The sequence below is a fragment of the Meriones unguiculatus genome, chromosome 10 (genome assembly GCF_030254825.1).
Source record: "Meriones unguiculatus strain TT.TT164.6M chromosome 10, Bangor_MerUng_6.1, whole genome shotgun sequence".
NCBI classification, from domain to species: Eukaryota; Metazoa; Chordata; class Mammalia; order Rodentia; family Muridae; genus Meriones; species Meriones unguiculatus.
Window position 1 is genome coordinate 5,500,066 of NC_083358.1, and position 22,658 is coordinate 5,522,723.

At 45.4% G+C, this 22,658-nt stretch overlaps 1 protein-coding gene across 4 annotated transcripts in view; it reads left to right on the plus strand.

The window, feature by feature from the left end:
• The window catches only part of Ankrd11 (ankyrin repeat domain containing 11), a 166,612-nt gene that overhangs the window by 127,677 nt on the left and 16,277 nt on the right, over nucleotides 1-22,658 (plus strand). For 2 of the 4 annotated variants that reach the window (XM_021631194.2, XM_021631195.2), the window contains 5 exons: nucleotides 3,221-3,365; nucleotides 12,136-12,274; nucleotides 20,979-21,149; nucleotides 21,322-21,525; nucleotides 22,424-22,566. In XM_021631194.2, coding sequence (XP_021486869.1) covers nucleotides 3,279-3,365; nucleotides 12,136-12,274; nucleotides 20,979-21,149; nucleotides 21,322-21,525; nucleotides 22,424-22,566 — 744 coding nt within the window. In that variant the 5' untranslated portion in view covers nucleotides 3,221-3,278. Of the gene's footprint in view, nucleotides 1-3,220; nucleotides 3,366-12,135; nucleotides 12,275-20,424; nucleotides 20,522-20,978; nucleotides 21,150-21,321; nucleotides 21,526-22,423; nucleotides 22,567-22,658 lie in introns of all 4 variants that reach the window. The other 2 variants (XM_060391828.1, XM_021631196.2) reach the window with 2 other exon arrangements.

Sequence of the window (22,658 nt, forward strand, 5' to 3'; positions counted from 1 at the left end):
GGCTGGTTGTTACGTAGACAGTACAAGGCACCGAACTTAGAGCCGCCTACCTTTGAGACCAGTTACATCTGGACTTGCTTCCTCGACTGCATCAGAGCTTTCTCCCATCTGGGGAACGTGGGATTCCTAATCCCCATGAGAATTTCCACAGTCTGTGGTTTTTTTCCACTTTGTCCCAGACCACTAGTTTGGAGGGTTGCCTTCTTTTTCCTTTCGGTTAGAAAACTACCTACAATTTTGTTATTTTTGTTATTGTTTCAGGGGAAAGGAACCTCGGGGATGGTAGGAGGCTAATGATAGCCCTTAGTCTGTAGCTTAATCTTTGAAGCCAGAGGCCTTCTTTGTCTTTTACAGACAGGGCAGAGGTAAGCACAGTCATAGAAGCATTAGTCTCCTCTCTGATACTACTGCTGTGGAGCCCTTTGGACTGAAATATACAGCTCTGTAGTAGAGTGTTTGCTCAGCTTTGCTAAGCTCAGGTTTGTTCTATAGCACTTTAGAGTGAATGCTGGGCCTGGTGGCACATACTTTCATCCCATCACTTAAAGAGGCAGAGGCAGGTAGATTTACATGAGCCTGTTTGACATAGTGAATGTCAAGGTAGCCAGCACTAGTTAGTGAGACCCTGCCTTAAAAAGACCCAACAACCAAAAAAAAAAATTAGGCTTTGCCATTTAACCCTCCTGGCCTCAATCTCACGATGGTCTGCCTCCTCCTGCTTCCCAAGTGTTGGGATTAAAAGTGTGCACTACAAAGCCTGGCCTGAGACATCTCACTTTCATAGCAGGAATGCAGAATGCATTTTCCCCACAGCTCCTTGTGGGGAAAGAGGGGCCATGTCTGGCCTCAGCCACTGAAGGAACATGGATTGGAGCACCCACCTGCTGGTGGAGAGTTCAGACAATGGATGGCCTGGCCAGCTTTGTATCTTACTTCAAAGTAAAATTGTGGTGTTTGTTGTTGTTGAGACAAGGTTTCTGTGCGGGTTAGTTTTTATCAACTTGACACAAACTAGTTTTCTGAGAAGAGGACCCTAATTGAGGAATTGAATTGCCTCCACCAGATTGGCTTGGGCATATCTGTGGTGGCATTTTCTTAATTAATGCTTAGTGTAGAAGGGCTCGGTCCACTGTAGGCAGAGCTGCCCCTGGGCAGGCAGTCTTGGGCTATTTAAGAAAGCAAGCTGAGCAAGTCATGGAAGAGGTTACTCCCTCTATGGTTTCTGCTCTTGAGTTTTTGCCTTAGCAGCCCTTGATGACAAGTTGTGAAGTGTGAGATGAAATAAGTGCCTTTCCTCCCCAGGCTGCTTTTGATTAGTGTTTATCACAGCAACAAAACACAAACTAGTATAGTCTCTTCAGCCCAGGCTCATTGCTTTGTAGCCAATGACAGCCTCAAGGTATTCTCCTTCTGCCTCAGCCTACAGAGTGTTGGTATTCTGGGCAAGTACCATAATGTCTGCTTGACTCCCCAAATAACTTTAAATGGTGCTCTTAGGCCAGTTAAACATCAGGAAAGGACTGTGGGAGTTTTTATCAGTTACTACAGAAAAGTAAGCTAAGATCTTGAGAAGGTTATGTAAAAAGGTTTGTGTGGTGGGTGTGGTTCGTGAGCATGAACGTGCAGTTGTGCATATTTGTGCATTCGTGTGGAAACTAGAGCAGGACATGAGAATCTTCCCTATTCCTGTTGTATTGCCTTTAGACAGGATCTTTCCCTGAACTGAAAGCCCAGTTTGGCTAGGCTTTGTAGCCGGAGATCTCTTGGGGCCTCACCTATCTCACACCCCCGCTCCCTCTCATCATGCTGGCGTACAGGCATGCACAGTTGACTTCTTACAGGGTGCTGGGGATTCTCACTCAGGTCTAAATTTTCTATTTTGATACAAGGTGTCATTAAGTTGTCTAGACTGACCTTGAACCCACTCAAGTAGCACAACCAGGCTTTGAACTTGTGATCCTCCTGCCTCAGTCTCCACTTAGCTATGTACATGAAGTGTAGGTACACTGGTTATGAAAGCTATTGAGCAAATGTTCTTTTCTCTATTCTCCTGTCAGAATAACTGAAACTCTTGGTAGGGCAAAGCATGAAACACGTGTGAGAAACTGGAAGGTGGGTAGAAAGCATGCTCTGAGAGTGTTTCCACAGAGAAAACCAGAGTGAGGCTTGAGAGGGAAAGTCTGAAGGCCAGAACAGTCAAAATCAATTTGAATAATCATGAGATGGTCTCTAGCTGTCTGGTAGTTAAGGCAGGTGTCTGTTAGTTTGTATGTGGAGGTTGGATGAGGTGGTAGTTGGCTTGCATAAGTTCTTGGCTATCTATAAAACTTGGTCTTTGGCCAACAAGCCTTTTAGGATGCCAAGTTATAGAAAATAAAGTATGTGATTAATGCAGCATGTGTCTTAAGGTATTTTCAGAAACACAGAGGCCAGAACCTTGAACCCAGAGGAAGGATCTGGCTCCATGGACATGGAATAAGACCTTGAAGCTGCCTGCACATCCTCTAGGGACTTCTGCATACTTACCATATGCTGGAGTCTACCTCTCATGTTTTATTAGGGAATTACAGACTTAACCAGCATACTCAGTGCTTTATTTAAATAGATTATTTTCTTCCTATGTGAAATAGGAAGAACAATAGGATGTGAATAGGATGTGAAGAACAAGAGAGTTTTGAAGTTGGTGCATAGACTTGGAAACTGAGCTGGGGAGAGAGCAATGATCTGTTGGAACTAAGGGCCAGGGCACTCACTGCTTGGGGAATTCTCCTGACTCCTTGTGGGGAAGGGTAGAGATGACAGTATGCAGAGCAAGAGCAGAGTCCCTAGGGCCGCTCAGACCCACCCCACTGTGAGTTAAAGGGGTCTGTCTATGTTATACCATGTTTTATATATGTGTATGTTACGTCTATGTTAAAGGCGTCCAGGTATCCGGTACTGGTAGCTGCTCTCCTGTTAAGACTTTCAGGGTCCTGACAGTTCATTTCTTTCTCCTGCCATGAGCTCCTGTCTGTTCTGCTCTCCATTATGCAGCATAGCCAGGGTCTCTGCTGATGGCCATCCTGAGAGCCGCCTCTTGAAATAGCCCTCACTGGCTAGTCAGGTCAAAGCAGCTTCGCTTCTTGGTTGGTCAGTTTGTGCAGTGCCCCTATGAAATGGAAATGTTTTACACTTTGGTTTTAATGGCTTTTAACCTTCTGTATCCTTTCTTTTGAAACAGACAGTTGATGACGAAGCAATGGAAGCATAAATGAAGATCAAGTAAGGGGAGGAGAACGATGCCCAAGGGTGGGTGTTCTAAAACACCACAGCAAGAAGACTTTTCTCTCAGCAACGACATGGTGGAGAAACAAACTGGCAAAAAGGTAATATTTGGCTTGTTTTACACACACACACACACACACACACACACACACACACACACACACCCGCGTGCTTCTCCTGGATCACTAAGACCCAGGATAAGGGCTGAAGACAGAACTCACACCATGTGCTCACAGGGCCAGCTTGTTACTCTTACCATAGCTGGCTTTGTGGAGCCTTGTGATTGGGTATGTAAGGAGCCATTCACTCCCTGAAGAGGCCCTGCTTAAGCTTGTCATAGTCAAGCCCTCACAGACTTGTATTTAGAAGCTGCCCATCTGTGTCTTCGGAGCCCTAAGATTTCTGTGCGTTCATTGAGACAGCTAACTGTCTCAGTCACACTGCCTGTAAACTGTTTTCACATTTTGTTAATTCAAAGTAAGAACAGAGCCGGGTGCATGCCTTTGATCCCAGTACTCTGGAGGCAGTGATAGGCGGATCTCTGAGTTTTAAGTCAGTCTGGTCTACAGAGTGAGTTTTAATACTGGGCTATACAGAGAAACCTTGTCTCTAAACAAACAAAAAAACACGAAAAAATCTAAACAAGGCTAGGAAAATAGAATATAACTCTAAACTGTCCTAAATCTCTCCTGCTTCCCTGTGTTTCCATCTCTGCCTCTAGAGGCTTCAGTTTAGATGCTGTCTGAGTGTCTAACTGCTGCTTTTGTCTGGTAAACTTAGTCAGTGTGCTCCCAGATTCCAAGGTACACACTTCCTGTTCTCAAGGAAAGACTCCAAGAACAAGACGTTAGAATTGGGCAGATCAGGTTAAGGTTCTGCCATAGTGGCTATGCTTAGTTACTTGTTTCTATTTGCATGACCATCACCAAGCCCAGAGCTTGCCCTGGGGCTGGTTTCTTCTCTGTGGTACAGGAGCATCTGAGCAGCCAGTGAAAGGACACAGCCTCAGGATTCAGCTCATGTTTTTATAGGGTGATTTTCTAGTTCTCAAGTTACATCACCTTAATGTAATTCCTGCTTGCTTCTCTTGAACCTCTTGATACTTGTTCTAGCCTGTGTTTGTGAGAGAGCCCAACTCTGCTTTGCCTTCAGTCTGTTAGTCCTCCTCCCATTTTATTTTTTCTGGGTTTTGATAATATTCTCCAAGTAATTATTAGCAAGTATTGTACATGCGAACACCAGTGAGCCAGGCAATCTGTTCATTCAAGTTTGGTTGAACATGAAGTTATTTGTGAGCATGGGCATATTTAGATGCTGTTTAAACAGAAAAGATAGATGTACCTCTGGGACTCCTGAATATCTGTGTAGCATGAACCCACTTTTGGGACAGCTTTACACTGGGCAGGTGCAGAGTCATGGCTTTCAGGTGTATGCTTAGAAGTCTCCGTGCAAACAAAGTCAGTTGTGGCAAATGGACAAGGGGAAATTTTTCACTATCCTCTCCTATCCTTTCTGAAGGACCTTTCGCTAAGCTGGCCTCAGAAACATACAGCTCAGTGTCTGTGAGCCCGATTCCACAGTCTGTGTTTCATCCTTAGGGAGACACTGGCCGTCTTCCTGTCTCAGTGCTGGCCCTGCCTTGGCCTACTCTTCCCTTTCTTTGGGGTGTCTTGGACCTCAGGACTGTTACACCCCAGGGGTGTGACAGCTCAGTGATGTGCTGGTGTGGAGCATCTTGCACTTAACTACACAGACCTGTCACGTCCTAAATCTCTCCTGCTTGAGCTCTAGAGAGAAGTAGGCTGCAGCGATCCATGGCGAAATTGGGCTGCGTCGGCCTCCCAGCAATACCGTAATTGCTCTTGTTCTTGCTGTCCCAAGTTGTTTTAGGTTGTTACCAAGTTGAGCTGAGCTGAGCTGAGTTAATCCCGAGACCACAAGACATGGAGTCTGTATTGACTGTGGGAGGTGTACATGGATTAGATTTCAGTTTTTGTTTCTGGTTCTTCCGTCCCCAGTGGGGGTGTTTATTTCATCCTTGTCTGATTGCTTGTGTAAACTACACAGCAAAAAGCCAGACCTTTTCTGGGGGTTGCTAGTAACTGAAGTTGCTGTGTGCTGATGCTGCCAGTGCTTAGCAGTAGTGGATCTTTCTAGCTTCTCTGGCTACTCAGGGTAGAGCCTAGAAGGAGCAGTCCAAGATTGAGTACTTAGGTGTCTGTTCCTAAGGGACTGCAGAGGATCCCAGGTGCCAAAGTTGAGGAGCCATGCTCAACTTTGAAGGAGGCCATGCTGGTGACAAGATACTGGACTGGCTTCAGCTGTTACCCCAGAACTCATTTCCTCATGTACAGTTGCATGTTATCAAAAGCAACCTATTTTATTTTTTAAATTTTCCCCCCAAATGAATCATACACTAAGTGAGATATTTGTGACAGGAAATAACATCTGGTTCTGTCACATATGTTGCTGCAGACCCATTAGTTAAAGAAGCTGCCATGTGGAGAAGATGATGCTAAACATTTCTGGAACATCCATGCTGAAGTAGGCTCAATAGAAATCAACCAATTTCCTGCTCTGATAATCATGCTCTGTCCAGAGAGCTAAATGGCTGCTGTGTTATCCAAGGCCACTCAGCAAGAAGTGATATCTCACATCCCAGTTCAAGACCATTCTCATTCTCCTGTGACAGTCTCAGCATAAACCTCTCAGAGGAGAGAATGCAACCTCTTCGGGATTCTCAAAGGGTGTTGTAGACCACCTATCTTACAGAGTTGGTGAACAGAAAGAGGCTCTGAGGATAGACACCTGTCTCTATTTAGTCAGACCCCTCAGGGATAGTGTGTCCCTTACTTTGCTAACTGTATATATGTAGCATGTATGCCGTGATATCTAGTGGTTCTCTGCAATATCATTGTCTTTTTGGAGCAGTGTGACTCCATGACAAACACAAACTTACACCTTGCATGAATCTAATGACTGTTCCCGGACATTGAAGCCCACCTTTGGAGGCAGCTGTGCTGGTGCCACCAAGGGGTCAACAGGGCTGTGGTTATGCTATTTGGTCCTGTGATTTTTCAGGAGTGTCTTGGGGTCTGCATATGAAATGTAACCTCTCTTGACAAACAGGAGATGCAAGAGGTTATACCCAGGAGCAGGATGACAGAAAGAGATGGAGCCTCTTTCACTGGGTATCTTAGCTGGGTATCAGGTCATCTCAGGGTACCATAGGATTTCATGGTGGCAGTTGCAGAGCGGCCAGGTTATGTTCCAGATGAACTTCTGGATTGTGAGTTTTATCCATAGGGCTCTCTGTCTGTTCCTTTTGCTAAAGCAGAGAAGAGAAGAATCAAGCCTGGCTATGCTTAGATTCACTTCCCAAGCCATTCCTGGGCCAGTGCAAGCAGGGGCAGCAAATCACCAAAATTCTGAATGGCTTCTCCAGTGTGCTCCTCCTACCCCATTCAAGTCAGGCAGTGCTTGACAGTCTGCCCTCTGACACTACTGCTCATTAGCATTCTTAACCTACAAACTATCAGGAAGTCACCCCTTCTTCAACAGTGTCCCTCATGCCATGCTACAGGAATGTTGAGCACAGCAGGTCGTGAAACAAGTTGCCATTGGCCTTCATTCTCTGTGCTCAGCTCTTGACCTTAACGCTGCTGAGTACATTCCTCCTTAGAGGGCTGGCTCAGAAAGCCCTCAGGCTAGGCCTTCCTGGTAGAGTAAGTCCAACAGCTACCCTGTGGCCTCACACTGGGGACTCTAGTTCTGGTTTTCTTTAACTTGTGCTTAATTTCTCAAATTATTTTATCAATCTTTTTATATGTGTTTGTGCCCGTGCATATGCACAAGTTCGTGTGGAGGCCAGAAAGGCTCTGTCAACTGTCCTTCCCCATTGCTTTCCACTCTATTGTGATCCATTGATTGATTGGGGAGGGCCCACACTTCCTTCTCACACATGTGGAGGTCACTGTTTGGGGAGGCCCACACTTCCTTCTCACTCATGTGGAGGTCACTGTTTGGGGGAGGGCCCACACACTTCCTTCTCACACATGTGGAGGTCACTGTTTGGGGAGGCCCACACTTCCTTCTCACTCATGTGGAGGTCACTGTTTGGGGGAGGGCCCACACACTTCCTTCTCACACATGTGGAGGTCACTGTTTGGGGGAGGGCCCACACACTTCCTTCTCACACATGTGGAGATCACTGTTTGGGGGAGGGTCTACATTCCTTCTCACTCATGTAGAGGTCAAAGGACAGTTATGGAGGTCAGTTCTTCCCTTCTAGCATGGAGTCCCAGGATCATTGGCTTTGTCCACAGGCATTTTTATGCCCTGAGCCATCTCATCAGCCTTTCACTTTATTTTTCAGCTAGCCAGCAAGCCTCTGGTATCTGTCTACCAGTCTTCAGCATCGGGATGACAAATGCATACTACTCCTGGCTTTTTACATAGATGCTGGAGATCTAAGCTCAAGTCTTCATGCTTGTACAACAATAGGTAGACTAAGCCATTTCCCCAGACCCTGATTTGTGCCTTCTTCCAAAATTCACGATTTTCTTAAAATCATAGCCACATGTAAAGTCACAGAATTTTTTCTTAAGTTTATGGCATCAGTTGATGTACCAAAAACATTTGACCATATGTAATAGTTATTTGTTACAAGTTACTCAGCAGAAAAGGAGGGAATTCCCTGTGTGCCCTCATTATTTAATGACAGAGGATGAACACCATCCAGGTTAAGGTTGTAAAAAAAGCAGAAAGTCACCTGGATTCTCCACTGCTGGCAGTGATGTATTAGCTAGCACAGTAGCGAGGCTAAAGCAGCCAAAGATGTTTGAGACTGGAAAGGAGAGGGTAAATTTCTTTTATTCTAAGATTCCTATAGAGAAATGCCTAAGAATTGCACAGAAGCCGCAACAATTAATGGTTTGGGCAAGGTATCACAATGCAAATCTATTAATAAAATTTACTTCTAAATATAATTAATGAAAAATCAGGAATTGGAATTTTAAAATATATTTACAGCTGTGTGTGATGATATACATCTGTAACCCACCTCACAGGAGGTGCTTTAGGGAATGTCAGGGACAGCCTGTGCTGCTTTAACACAGTAATACCCTTTCTCAAAAATAAAAAATAAAATAAAATAACTGCAGGCCTCTGAGGGTACCTGCACTCACGAGAGAGAGAGAGAGAGAGAGAGAGAGAGAGAGAGAGAGAGAGAGAGAGATTAAAAGTGAAATAAATCTTGTCAGACTTGGTAATGCATACTTTTAATCTGTTTGAAGTCATCTGGTCCACATAGCAAGTTGCAGGCCAGCCAGGGCTACACAGTGAGGCCTTGTCATAGAAAGAAAAGGATGGAGGCAAGGAAGGGAATAATTTTTTAAAGGGTGCAGGTAATAAAATTGTTTTAAAATGAAGTATTTGGAGAATTTGTTGAAAGATGTGCTGCGATCTGTAGCCTGATGTTGCTGAGCTACCAGGAGACCTAAATAATTGCGTCTATTGGAATGTCTTAACTGTATCCCTCCCCGCTGGAGCATCAATTCAACATAATGCATTGAAATCCTTACAGGCCTTTTGTAAGAACTGACACTGGTTCTTGAGTTCACATGGACACTCAGGACCATTCAAAATTGCTTTGAAAACTGGAGGACTTAAGCTCTCCAGTTTTAATATTTACTGTAAATATACAATAACAACATAATGTGTGCCATCAGGATCCACTGAGTGGAGCAGATTGAATTTCCACGGAAGGTTCCCCGAGTGGTTCGTTTTTGAGAGGGTGAGCTCCTCTGAAAGAGTATCTAGAATCATTTGGTTCACAGTTTGGCTGGTGGTGTCCAGTACGGGTCCCCCCCCCCTTTACTGTATTCTGTGGCTGTAAATCGAGGTTGTTTCCAAAGGCTGCATATCAGAGGGACAGTGACTCTGTTTTGAAGTTGCAACTTTATTTCTCCTCTGTAGTGAAAGTCATGGAGTTAATTAAAGCAAGCTTTTTCTGTATTAGCATATGCACAGCCCAACACAAGGGTAAATGGGGTCAGGGCTGCCTCAGGTACCACATTGTTGCCACCTTCACCATTTTTATGACATTAAGGGCTGATGGGAGATGTTGATCAGGCTTGGCTTAATTTAATGTTCAAGGCATTCTAACTTAAGAAGTGGACATTTACAGTTGATCTCATTACAATTATCATTTTACTAGTGGAGACCGCTCAGAGAGGTCAAACCATGCTGTCTTTTCCCAGATGCAGAACAAAATTTCAAGTCCACATTTACTTTCAAGAACCTCCTTTTTAGTCTGTGTGTAGGAGGGAGAGTCAGGGTTTCAAAACAGGATTTCTCTGTTACGTGGCTGTCCTGGAACTCACAGAGAACTGCCTGCCTCTCTGCCTTTCAAGTGCTAGGACTAAAGGTGTGCACCACCACAGTCTGACTTTAGAATCTCACTTTTAAGCATTCATCCAACTCAGTGTTGAACTCTGAATGTGCTCTAGATAAAGTGCTAGGTGTATTAATGTGAGCCCCCTCCCCAACCTGTTTTTTTTTTTAAATGTTTTGTGGGTGTGTGTGGTTTGTGTAGTTTTTTGTTGTTTTGTTTATTGCTTGATTTTTGTTTTGTTTGTGTAGAGGTGGTAATGGAAGAGGCTCACACTTTCAGAGGGTTCAGTCTGTGGTTTTGTACCATCTCTGTTGGCATGGATGAGGCAGAGAACATCATGGCAAGGGGTCATAATGCTCACTTACTTGGGGTCGGGGGGGGGAGGGAGAGGAGTAAGAACAGACAAGACACTTTCTTCAAAGCTGCACCCTAGTGACTTACTTCCTGTAACAGGCCACACTTCCCACTCAACCTCTCAGCTTGGTCTCAGTGGTGGGGACTGAGCTTTGCACACGGACTTACCCAAACTGTAATACTCTACTTGTGTTCTCCTGCCAGTGTACCTGAGTATGGGCAGTAGGCCTGTGGCTGCTTCGGTCACTTGGAGGCTCAACCTTGGAACAAGTTAACTAGTTACCTAGGCAAGGAGCTACAAAGTTTTATATTTGTTTTTAAAATATGCAACTTTTTAGTGACACACAAATATGGCTTCTATTTCACTTATTTTTTTTAAATCTTTATTTTTTAATTTTTAAGTTAGATTTATTCATTGTACTTTATCTGTGTTTGCCTACATATATTTCTGTGTACCATGTGCATGCTTGGTGCTTGCAGAGGTCAGAAAGGGGCATCGGATCCTTGGAATTTGAGTTACTGGTATTTGTGAATCACTGTGTTGGTGCTAGCAGTCAAGCCTCAGTCTTCTGCAAGCGCAACAAGTACTCCTAACCTGAGCCATCTTTCCAGCCCCCTCTATTTCACTTTAAACATGAGTGACATTTACCATTCAGACATAACCATACAGTGCTTCTACAACAGCCTTCAGGCTCTATCTGTCGTACCTCAGTGTTCATGTACTTCAGAAAGGATGTGTTGGTGTCTTCTGAGACCCTGTGCTTGGCTGCTGTAATGGATGGTACCACTGTGAGGGAATTGAGGGACAGAGCCTCCCTCTGTGATGCATGCTGGAGAAGTCAAAGGATCAAAAGTGGTTGTGCTTTCTCGAGTTTAAGGTGTTGATTGGAAGTGATAAACCTCACTTTTAGCCCCCTCAATCACTTGAGCCTGCTGCTCAGAGTTCTTCCAGGGTCTGTGGCACAGTAGTCACAGCGCTAACTGTTCTGCCAGAGTCTCTTTGTAGTGTGTCTAGCAACTCCTGCAACAGCTGCATCTGTCAAAGTGAAGGGACCCCCTCCTCCCACCATCATATTTTATGTTCACCTGGGGTTTGATATCCAGCTGTTCTTCATCTTTTGCCTGCCTCCATGTTCTTTGTGTGTATAAACATCTTGTGATCTGAGCCTCAAATAGAGACTTGCTCTTGAGTTGCACATTTTAAGAAACTACATCCTAGGTGTGCATATACAGTGTATCTAGTCCCACCTCTGGAAGGGCACATTTTATCTAACCCATACTGTTTTTGAGGCAAACAAATTCCAGACTTGCTCATGACCAACCAAGTGATGACATGTACATGTTTGGGGTTTGTGTGTGTGTTTGGGAGGGGGCGAGGGGTTAGGGATCAGGGCCAGAATTGTATAGCTCTTACGGATTATTACCCTATAAAAGAGACTGTCCTTCCAGCCCCTTGCATAGTGGTTGTGGTTAGGTAGCAGCCTTGAATTTTCTTTGCTGCAGACATGCTACCTCACAATATATCTCAGGCCAAGGATGAGGTAGAAAGTAAAAGCAGGGGACATTCTATCACCAGGAGCCAGCCTATAGGCCCATGTTCTGAAACAGAACAGCAAAGCTGCAACTCAGCCAGTGTTCAATGGGCATGGGAAGGGGATTCATGGTTATTGGAGTCACCTGGAGGCTTGACCCTTAGACAGTGTGATTGTGCTTTTTAAAGGCCTCTGCCAGCACTTTTCTTCCACATGAGAATTATGTGGGGGAGTTTGAGTCCACATTGTAGCGAGAGTTCATCTTTCCTTATTAATTAACAATACCTTCTCCAGAGTAGTAGTATGGGGCAGACAGCGACCTTTGCCTTCTTCGTTTGCATAGTAGCTCTTTACTGAGAGTCCTTCAGCTGAAGGTTGAGTGGTCCTTGTGGTCAAGGTCAAACTGCAGTCAACTCTACCTTTTAGTCCTTGGGACTAACATAGCCTGCCTGTTTCTGCACATGTGGCCTGGAACAGGAGGGGCTGTTAATTGTCCAATAAAAGGTTTGGTTCCTTTGACACATGAAGTCATGGCTGATTTGAGGATTTAATCTGGGAATAATATCTGAAAGCATCACTTTTCTTTTGTAGGATAAAGATAAAGTTTCTCTGACCAAGACTCCAAAGCTGGACCGCAGTGATGGAGGAAAGGAGGTGAGAGAACGAGCCACCAAGCGGAAGCTGCCCTTCACCGTGGGGGCCAATGGAGAGCAGAAAGACTCGGACACAGGTACCAGCCTGGGACCTCTCTTCCCAGCCCTTGAAGCTCTTGATTTAACACTGTTCGTGGAGGAGTCTTTCTGTAGCTACTGCACCAGGCTGTGCAGTGGTGCAGCCCAGGCCAAAACCAGTGAGAGCAAATGACAGGCCTCCAGGGGATGGCTCCTCCAAGTTGAGTTCATACCATTAACAGCAAAGCCTCATCCGAAGACATCAGACTTGCAAGACACTACACGCCTGGGTATTCCTCCCAGAAGTTCATACAGAGCAAAGATGGTTTCCCACAGGGCTATGAGGGTACATGGATTATGTTTTATTGTTTTTAGCAGAACCCTGAAAGTGAGGCCCTGGTGTAGTCTTCCTGAGAATGGGTAGGTCTGTGGATGCAGAACAGGGGTGTACATGGGCGTGTATAGGGGTTGGAGCTAGCACCCCTCATCATGTATATTCCCAATTGGATTCTGCCCTGGGCCAGTCTCTGCTGTTGGCTTGCCTATCCTCCTGCATTTGATGATCCTTATACCCAAGACAGGACTCTACTCCACTGGTCATCTGAGTTTTCTTCTCCCTCCCTCTTCTTTCCTCTCTTTTTTCTTTGCTTCCTTCCTGTCTTTTTTTAAAGGCCTATGGAACAATAGAACACCAAAATGGCAGAGGCCAGGGGTGAACCAACTGAAAGCATTGGGCTTCATCTCTGGTGTCTCAGACTCCAGGAATACAGCACTGAGGCAGTGTCATGGGTCTGTGGCAAGGATGCTGAAGATGAGGCTGCTTTCTAGCCACAGTTCACACGTGAACATGTCCACAGGATCTAGGCACAGATGATGATTAGCTGAGTGGCTTATCTTTGCCTGTGGATTGATAGATATGACTCCGTAATTTGTTGTTGTGTTTGGGGCTGGAAGGTTTGTGGAGACAAATGAAGAAGAGACAGGGTCTATGTTTCACCTATCACAGATGCGTCCAAGGAAAAGCAGAAATATGTAGGTATTTATGGTGGACATATGTATGTGGCTGGCAGGCTTTCCTGCACCTTTGTTCTGCCATGATGGAGAGGCTGAGTAGGGGGCAGAGGGGCTAACACAGCTCCCTGGAGCTCAGAAGGATGTACCCAGAGAAAGCCAGATCAAACATGAGTATCTTGACGGAGGGCGAGCAGAATCTTCTCTTGATTTGGTTGTTGCAAAGTGTGGTATTCCCAGCTTTTGATAGTAGTTGTGGCCTGAATGCCTCTGAAATGGTCACACATTCCCTGGAAGTAAATGTTAATAAGGCCAGTGTTGGTCTTTGTATTGCCTACAAGAATCCTGTGACTTGTGGAAGGTGATTCATGTCGTCATGGTGGAGAGGAGTGTCCCTCAGGGGCTGTGGAGGTGTCTTGGACCTCTATGTATCAGTGGTGTGTCTCTGTAAAGCTCTACCCCACTGCAGTCTGGATCTCTAGATCATCCTTCAACCTGTGCTGAGGGTGTTCTATCAAACTGTGTGTGTGCTCAGCTAGGGAGACTTAGAACATTTTCAGAACAGTATTTTCAGTCAAGACTGAACTATAAAGTCATACCTAAGAAATGTATGTATGCCTTGTCCTAGGTTTGCTATCCTTTGGGGGGGGTGCTAATCCTGTAGTATAACATTTGTAAATCTGCTTTGTTAGTGTGATAACTAACCATTCAAGTATGCTGACGTTAGTGTGCAAGGTTGAACTCCTGTTGACTAGTTTATTCCTTCACTCATTTTTGTAGCACTGGAAATGGAACCCAGTATGAGTATGTAAATGCTCTACCGCTGAGGCTTCTTGACCTTTCTGCCTTCGTCTCCTAAGTGCTGGAATTATGGTTAGCTTTAGGTTAGCAAGTCTTTGCATTCATCCATTGGGCTCTGCTCACTTGCTCACCCTCTCTTGCATGCTCTCTCCCTTCCCCTCCTTCTCTTCTCCTTCTCTTTCTCTTTCTCTTTCTCTCTCTCTCTCTCTCTCTCTCTCTCTCTCTCTCTCTCTCTCTCTTCCTCTCTCTTCCTTTTAATCTGTCTTTCTACTCTTTACTCTGATTTCAATACCTAAGGAAGTGCTGGGTGTTGGTCTTCTACCCAAAGAAGCAATGCTGGCTTAAAAATGGGGAATGATGGAATGGGAAGTACACACCTCATCTGCAGTGTAACCCCCTCCCCTCAGTCAGGGTGGAGAATCCACAAAATGGGTGAGGCAAGAATTTTGTGATTGACATTTTCCCTCTATGTGAAAGGGTTTTGTTGGTTTTTTGTTTGTTTGTTTGTTTTTGTGTTTTTTTTTTTTTTTTTTTTTTTTGGCTCAGAGTTCTGGAAGCTAGAAAATTGCTGGCATCTGCAAGATTTTTTAACTTGATGAAATAGTGACTGTGACAGGATCTCTTTGGTCATCTTGATAGGGTTTTGTCAGATCTCCCTGAAGGTGTGTGACTTAGTCATACTAAGCACATTCTGGCCTTGAAAGGTTATGGACAAATGCAAGGTCCAGTGCCGTAGGCCAACATCTTGGCCATTCCTGACTTTACAGTGTCCCTCCAGCGCCCTCTGCTGATAATACAGTTTAGTATTCATTCAGGAGAAACACAAGGATGCCCTCCCACCCTCAACCCAGTCAGGATCCTAGTAGCAGATAGCTTCCTCCACTGCTCCCTCAAATGGCAAGAGGCTGCCTAGCCTCAGATTACCAAAGCACACAAATTGTTTTCCAGTTTCCCAGACCCTGCTGTACATGGCCCAGCCCACTGGAGGTGCGGCCTCCCCAGTGCTTAGTCAGGACTGAGGGCAGCCTGCCAAGAACAATACAGTTTTGTCTGTTGTGAGTCAGCCTGGTCAAAAGCTTGCCCTCCTGAGGTTGCGTATCAGTGTGGTGGTGCTTGTGCAGCACCTAGATGCTGTGGAAGTACAGGTATGCACAAACAGGGAACACAGTTGCCATCTAGATGCCCAGGAGCTATAGGCAGGAACATATCAAGAAGCATGGCTGTGTCAGTGTTGGTAGTGCAGGGGCAGAGGCCAGGGAAGTACATCTCTAACAGCAGGGCAGCCTCGCCTGCAGCTTAGCAGATCTTGTCAGTGTAGGAAAGCCAGGCAGCCCAGAGCCAGTGCTCACACCTGCTTAGAATGTAAAGCCATCTTTACTCCCTTGGGGCCTTTTCTAGACCAGATCATTGGAACTGACCACACGTCACCTTGACCTGGTGAAGAATTCCTTCCTCCTACTCTTGCTCTTGTCTCAGTTTACAGTCCCAGCACCAAAACACCTCATGATGACCTAGTGTGTTGGCCGATACTTTGATCCTGCCACTTGGGAAGCAGGTGGATTCTGGGAGTTCCAGGCCACCTAGGGCTATGTAGTGTCTCAGGACGAGAGAAAGAGAAAGAAACCTTTGTTATTTAACTTGCTTTAAATGTTACTATTTCACCTCCATTTTATGTTGAAAATTGTTCCATTAATTTAAAAATCTGTAAGTAGTCCCTTACTTAACCTTTCCAGGGCTCACACAGAAACCACCTGCCCCCATTGCATATGCCATAGTCAGAGAAGTATTGGTGCCAACAACTGCCTCTTTCTAATACCCAGGGCTTCTTTGGAACAAGGGAGCGAATGAGGCTTTCTTAAATTGCTTGTACCTTTGAGCAAGACTCTTCTGGGGGTTTGTCTGGTTTGTCAACTTATGAATTCTTACACATTTGTGAGGGGTTCATCCTCAGGTTTTGATCCCTAAGCTTTTCTGTGGTAAAGGGCCTTTCCAAATGTCTTGCCATTTGCTGTGTAGGAATTTATGGAACTCAGAATGCTTGGTGTAAGAGGTAGTGACTGTGTGCTAGATGGCCTTGCTCACTAGATGGCCATCACTGTGGGCTGCACATTGGCAGGTGTTAGACATGGCAAATTAGAGAGTAGAGTGGCCTGTCTGTCAGACCACTGGCTCATTGCCTGGGGTATAGCAGGGGAAATGCTGTGAGGATATGGTGACTTCTGGCATGTCTACCCCAACTGTGGCCTGTAGAACAGAAGCCTTAGCCCAGCATGCAGTGAGTGCCCAGTGTGGATCCTGAGATTAGCCTAAGGACCACATGTGACTACTTGCGAAGAAACAGGTCTAAATAAAATATTTTACGTAATTGGGAAGTCGGTGGTTGGTCTGGTGCATTTCTCAGCCATTTGTCCTACCCAGACCTAAGCCTTCCCCCCCCTTCCATAAAGAAAAGAGAACATGGGAAATTCTTTAGGGTTCAAAATCTGTCTTTTCTAAAATTCAGAGGCAGCCGTTCTGATGGGCAAACACTTAATGTGATCCACCTACTTGAAACCAAGGCTCAGGACTTTTGTTTGGCATTTTAATTGGGGGGGTTGATCTGAGATATTGGGACTTTGTGATGAGAAAAATATACTTAGTTACTCTAGATTCCAAGACTGGGTCAAATATTTGTTTGGGAAGGTTTGTGTTTTGTTGTTAGGTTTTGTTTTGTACGGTGGGAAACTATTCCCTGGAGAGAATTTCATTAACACCTGCAAGGACTTTACTGCTATTTCAGAATGTCACCATGGAAGTTGTTCTCTGGCATCTGGATTCTGAGGTGGCAAGAGTTAAAATTTCAGTAATGAGATGTGGTCTCTAGCCTAAAAAGTGTTCTCATTGCAAAAAACTGGAATCAGAAAAAGCCAAGAACAACCCCACACTGTGAAATGAGCTTAAGTGCAATATCTTAGTAGAGTACCAGGCCCCAGAATTAGGCTCTACCCTGAAGCCAGTCCTCAGACACGGCAGAATGTTTCTCCACACAAAAGGGCTTTAGCACACACTTATCTATCAAGGGATGCAGGCTCTGTTTACAGGTCCTGTCCTATGTGGTAGATTTTACAGTCAGAAGGCTGCCCTGAAACCTGCCCCTTCCTCTAGTTGCATTTGTGCTTCCATACACACTGGCAGGACCGATGTTAATGTGTAGACAGTGTGCCCTACACACTGCTAAAACACTCTCCCCTCCTCCAGCAGAGCAAAAGTAGGCTGTTTCCCGGGCTCCTGGATGTCATAACTCCCTGGCAGGATTATAGAGTACAGGGAAGAAAGCTGTTCCAAGACGGCTGGCCTTAAAACACCACCATAGAATGACAAAATGACAAGTAGGAGAATGTAATAGGAGAAAGAATTAAGTATTAAATGGAACATCTGGAAATGAAAACGATCACTAAAATTAAAAAAAATCAGTGGCTAGACTACATAGTTTATTAGATGTAACATAAAAAAGAATCACTGGTTAAAAGACTTACTATACAAGTATATGAGTGTGAGGGCTTGAAGCCAACCCCCAGAACCTATATACAAAAGCTAGGTTACGGTGGCATGTGTTTGTAATCCCAGAGATGGAACTCACTTAGCCTAGTTGGCAAACCTCAGGCTGGTGAGAGACCCTGTTGCAAAATAAATAAATAAAGAAAATAAATAAATAAACATAAATATGGTCTGTGCCTGAGAAAAGACAGATACCAAAGGTTGACCTCTTACCTACACTAATATGTATCTGCACCCACAGACATCCACAGACTAATCAGTGATTCTTTGTAGCTAAAGAAATTCCCTGAACTGGGACATGATTGCAATGCTTATTGGTCTTGTGTTTTACATCTGAGTGAGAAAATACAAAGGTCTGGCATGAGACATGTGGATACAAGAAAGCAGCACCATCATACTCCTTGTTGATTATAGGTGAGAAATAGAACCATCTAGGCTAAGAGAACAGCCACAGTTGGGGTCTCACCCTTATTTTCTCAGACTCTCTTGCCCTTGGGGTCTACCTAAAGCAATAAAGAGCACAGTTTTAAAGGTAACTCTTGGATCCAGTTGGACAGCCCTCTTCTGCTACCCTTCTGTGGGCTCAGGCATACTTGTGATCCTCTCTGCCACTCATTTACCTGTGTCATAGACTGACTTTCACCTTGGATCTGTCAGTGTTCTATGTAGCAGTTTAGCAGATAACATTTGGAATTTATAGGATGTCTACTTTGCTCCCATTTGGATAATAGAAGCAAAAATCACTATAAAATGTCAGAGGAACTCTGGTTGTCTGTAGGAGCTTCCCTCTGACAGTATATAACTGTGACAGGGGCTGTGGAGCAGTACAGGCAGCATATCCTACTGCAGGAGCATCTGTAGCAGGTCAGGTAGCTCAGCCATTTTTGAACATACTAAGTCTGGGTGTATTCTGAGCCATGGTGTATGTCACAACTATCAGTGTCATTTACGGGGCTTCTTTGGTGTCCATCTTTACCCAGAAGTCTGCTACATTAGTGTCTCAGCCTGTTAGGCACTCAGTTTTTCCTGGCTTTTGAGATTTGGGAGTAAAATTGGACAGTTGGGGGGTACCAGTTGTTACATGTCTTAGAAAAAGTTTCATTTATAATGGGAAGATTTGTGCTTGGAGGAAAGTACATTTCAGAGCCATCCCCATTTGGACAAGTAAGTCTGATGAAGTTCTAAGATGTTTAGCTGTGTGAGAAGTTGCTATGTTCAGGGACCAAGTGCTTGGGGGTAGGAGGGCAGAACAGAGTTTTAGTGGTGGTGTATGTCCCTGAGCATCTTTAAGAGCAGGGAAAGTCCTCCTGACTGAGCAAGAGCCAATGGTCAGTGGGATTCAGGGAGGGACACCTGCTGTCCTAAAAACCCAACCTTAGACCCTCCCAGTATGTCTCCTGGTTGGTAGCAGCTGTTCTCCAGGATAAGCAGGTCTTGTGTGCTGTTCTTAGTTTCCACAAGGAAAAGGCCAGTGGGTTCCCAGCCTGAGCCTTTGGATTTTACTTGCTGAAGAGTACACATGCCTCACACTGTCAGCCTGGTACATTTTTACTAGGTTTCTTTGTTATCTTTAGAATAACAGATATGTGGCCAGGCATGTTCAGGCTCGGCTTTTGGGTTCAGAGTCAGCCTGGTCTACATGGTGAGCTCAAGGTCAGTCAGGGCTACATAGTAAGACCATATCTCAAACAAAAATAAAACATATAGGTATGTCAGTGCATGCATATAGTTCCAGCCCTTGTGGGGGTAGAGGCAGGAGCATGGGGGCATTTTAGCTTGGGAGCTATATGAGACCCCGTTTTAAACACACAAAACAATACCACCTATAACTTAGTTGGCAGGGTTTGGAGGCTCATTTGAAACTCAACATAATGCAAAACTTAAAAAAAAGTATAATTAGGATCTGAAGATACTAACCTGCACATATACCAGCCGTACACTGCACGGAATCAGGGCTGACCATTTGGTTTGTTGGTGTAATTAGCAAATGTGGCATGGTTCTCTGAGACTTTGTTCTCATGTTCTTAATATTTTTTCTTTTCTCATATTTGTACATCATAGCTTGTTTAAAACTAGCTAGTGGTGGCCTCAAGTATTTAGAGGAGTTTACCAGGAGCTGTTAAAAAGGCAAATGTCACTGCTTACTGGCTTGTCGCATTAAAAATCCAAGTCGGCAAGCTACAAATTGAGGTTTTAAGGAGGCAGTCTGAAATACTTGTAGATAGCTAAGTTTATCAGAAAACTCAGGAGAAAGGTGGTAGGATGCTTTTGGGGGTCTAGAGACAATAATTGAAAAGAGAAACGGTACTGATGGGGCCAGCAAACTAGTGACAGTCATGACTGATCTACTGAGGCTAGTTTCTTAAAGCTGTCAACTACCTCTAGAGTCAAACACTTGTTTCAGAAGCCAGTTTATTCCTGCAGAGGGGTTTCTTGAATGGAAAGGAAGGGAAGAAAACTGCTGCCAGTAAGAGCCTCATCACTACCTACATAGAAACGTTTTGTCTCTTTGCCAGACTTTGGCAAATTGCGGCTATGTAGCTTGTACCCTGTGACCTGGGGAACCCTGAATCTGACTTGGCCCTGCTCAGGGACTTGCTCCTGATCTCCACCATGAGAGAGGTGCTGCTAGGCAAGAAGCAAAGTGAGAGCCTTTTGTGTTCCCAAGCCATGGACTCTGGGTGTCTTTTCTCCACATCCCACCTCTTTTAAGACAGCAGCACAGGCTTTCCAATAGAGGTTGGCAGGACATTTTGTCACCACTCAGAGGCACCCAGGGCCTGCTTGTTAGGAGGCGGTTAAGATGGAACAGCTGAGCTGTTACATCGTTCTTGTTAGTGCTCTGTGTTGATGCCTTTAGATGCCTCCAGCTCAGTCCATGTTGTGGTACTGCAAGGCTGGTACGGTCCTCGAAGCACCATGGCATGAAATGGAGGTTCCTAGAAGCAAGAAGAAAGGTACAGTACTGACAAGTTGGCCTTGATTTATTTACATATATTAGTTAAACTGTGTCTGCCATTTTATATCTGCACTGTTTGTTTGGAGGAGGGCTGGGAAGGAGTTTTATTGCAGACACGTGTTAATAATAGAGACCTGTCCCATGTGGGCCAGGTCAGTGGTGTTGAGCCATCCTACTGCCTTCCTGTGTGGCGCCTCTAGGGAACAAACGGTTGGTGGAGACGGAGACTTAGTTCCGATGGCCTGACAACAGGGCATTTACACTGTGTCTCTCACAGCTGCTGCTCAGAGTGGGGTGATGTCAGTGCTTCTGGCAGTCACTTCCCTCCTAGGCCTTTCTTGTTGCTCTGTAAACTGTCGGGTGGAATGAAGGGGTTCTGTAACATTAGTTAAAACTCCAGCTCAGAGGATTGGGCATGAAGTCTCCCCTCCCTTTCTCCCTCACCTGCCACACAGAGAAGCAGGGTCCCGAGCGGAAGAGGATCAAGAAGGAGCCTGTTGCCCGAAAGTCCGGGCTACTGTTCGGCATGGGGCTGTCTGGGATCCGAGCTGGATACCCTCTCTCTGAGCGTCAGCAGGTGGCTCTGCTCATGCAGATGACTGCTGAGGAGTCTGCAAATAGCCCAGGTGAGCCCCAGGCACTGTGTGGTTGCTTCCTTGGACAGGGAGGGAGTGGCTTTACTTGGCGGTGGCCCCTGTGTGGATCCCCTTTCCGTGATGAAAATGGTTGGGTTCTTAAGGTTCCCATGAAACAAAGCTGCCTTTTGTAATACCCTCTTTTTTCTTCCTTGGCCTGCAGTAGACACAACACCAAAGCACCCTTCCCAGTCTACAGTGTGTCAGAAAGGGACCCCCAACTCTGCCTCAAAAACCAAAGATAAGGTGAACAAGAGAAATGAGCGAGGAGAGACACGCCTGCACCGAGCAGCTATCCGGGGTGATGCCCGGCGAATCAAGGAGCTCATCAGTGAGGGTGCAGATGTCAATGTCAAGGACTTTGCAGGTAAGTCCTTGCAGACCAGGGCAGCGTGCTTCCTGCAGGGGTCAGAGGTATAGATTGAGCTCTGTAGGGGGGGCCTCCTGCCCTCGGTCCCAGAAAATGGAAGGAAGCATGTTTATGGGGTATGGTTGGTTTCTGTATGTCTACCGCAAGGCCAGGCTCCTGGAGGGTCTTGCCCTGGTGTTTTAGAAAGTACCTGCTTTGTTCCAGCAGAGGCCATACATGCCGTTTCCTACAGAAGTTGGATGGGGGATATGTGGAGGTACCTCCCCAGATGTGATACAGGCCAAGGCTTTGTTAATTGTGTGATCTTTGTGTCTAGAGCACTGGTCTGCCTTTTTGACATGTGCTGCCCCTCACTGTGATTCAACACCGTAGGAGAGCTGTGTGCTCATGGTGCAGTGACATCACTGGAGGCAGCAGGGCTGGCGGATAGTACCAAAATTCATTGCATCGTGGATGAAATTCTCAATGAATTTTTTAAAAGACTATCTCAGGAAAGTGGAGTGTGAGGGAGGGTTCAGGCAAATTCAACTTTGTGCTGAACCTTAGATTTCCTGTTGTCTGGTTTACAATTGTCTGATTCTGCCTAATTTAGCACATTATTTTAAAACAGCTTCCCTTTTCAGAGGTACTGTCACTTTCCTTGGTGAAAATGGGAACTTCCCCCAGAGTGACTGCTATGGCAGCCAGCCAACCTACAATCTTCAAGAGCTTCCTTAGGTCATTGGGGCTATAGTTAATCTATGCACAGAGTTTTCTACCCATGTACAGTTATTTCCACAAGTTACAAATCTTCAGAGTTAGCAGGCTAGATGTTCCTTATGTCATGCACCACAGCTTAGGCAGAAGGGAAGCTTTTGGGGATTATATAACAAATGCCCTGAGTTTCTGTTTTCAGGCTGGACTGCACTGCATGAGGCATGTAACCGGGGCTATTATGACATCGCCAAGCAGCTGTTAGCCGCTGGTGCAGAGGTGAACACTAAGGGCCTAGATGACGACACGCCTTTGCACGATGCTGCCAACAACGGCCACTACAAGGTTGGCATCTCCCTGCAGCCCACCAGTGGCTGCTCTGTCCTTAACTTCTGGACCTTCAGCTTCATGTTTCTCTGTTGTAGCTAGTTTTCACA